Source organism: Bison bison, unplaced genomic scaffold (assembly GCF_000754665.1).
Source record: "Bison bison bison isolate TAMUID 2011002044 unplaced genomic scaffold, Bison_UMD1.0 scf7180017862048, whole genome shotgun sequence".
NCBI lineage: Eukaryota > Metazoa > Chordata > Mammalia > Artiodactyla > Bovidae > Bison > Bison bison.
In genome coordinates, this window is record NW_011492620.1 from 14,397 (window position 1) to 15,394 (window position 998).

The 998-nt window shown below is 47.1% G+C and overlaps 1 protein-coding gene across 1 annotated transcript; it reads left to right on the forward strand.

The window, feature by feature from the left end:
* Positions 1–13: 13 nt before the first annotated feature.
* LOC104983210 (putative zinc finger protein 75C) lies at positions 14–981 on the forward strand. Its single transcript, XM_010832664.1, has one exon. It carries the CDS (start codon positions 204–206, stop codon positions 681–683), a length of 480 nt encoding a protein of 159 aa, XP_010830966.1. The 5' UTR covers positions 14–203; the 3' UTR covers positions 684–981.
* Positions 982–998: the final 17 nt, after the last annotated feature.

Below are 998 nucleotides of genomic sequence, written 5' to 3' on the forward strand. Positions count from 1 at the left end.
CAGAACGGTTACTTTCTGTTCCTCCTTTTCTGATAACTTTCTGTTCTTCTTCTCTGATAAGTAAGTAAATGTGCGTCATGTGGCTTTCTTCTTGATGTGTACTTTTTTTTTCCTCCCCTCTCTCAGTGCCCTTGGGGAGAAGATCCACTCATTGGTTTTGTACCAAAGCTGACAAGGCCTCAGTTATCAGGTGGCCCAGGAGGATGTCACAAGTAGGAGAAAAGCTGTTCCCAGAGCAAATAATGATGAGCCCTGTGAAGGCGCCTGCATGCTTGTACCCACATGTGGAGGTTTTACAGGGGACTAAGAGGTCTGTGAAAGAGAGTTCCAATAAGAGTAAGAAATCCAGCCCACAGATGGGCAGTCTTAATCCTGAGAGTGCTCGCCAGCACTTCCGGAGCTTCTGTTACCATGACACACCTGGACCGTATGAGGCTGTCAGCCAACTGCAGGAATTATGCTCTCAGTGGCTGAGGCCAGAGATCCACTCAAAAGAGCAAATCTTGGAATTGCTGGTGCTGGAGCAGTTCCTGGACGTTCTGCCCAGTCATATCCAGAACTGGGTGCAGAAGTATCGTCCACAGAACGTCAAAGAGGCTGTGGCCCTGGTAGACCGCTTTCAGAGAGAATCTGGTGGAATAAGCAATGAGGTGAGCAGAAAGATTCCTTACATGTCACTGTGAAAGAGGGTGAAAGTGGGGTCAATAATTGGAGAATGAGATGGATTAAGTCACTCTTCTGTTGTTCCTTTAGAATAACTAAGTGCAATCTGAAATCACAGGCTTGCAGTGACAGCTTCCAGGTTGGGGAGTTCCTGAGAGTCTTTTCCTGGCCTTAGAAAAAGAAATGCATTTTGCCCTCTTTAGGGCCAGGGTGAATTGAAGGTGGTGGGCCTGGCCTAGCATGGCCAAGGAGACAGGACTTAGCAGCCAAGAAATAAAAGGCAAGAAAATGCTAGGAAGGGAGAAAAAAACCTCCGAATGCAGGATTTTAAAGGT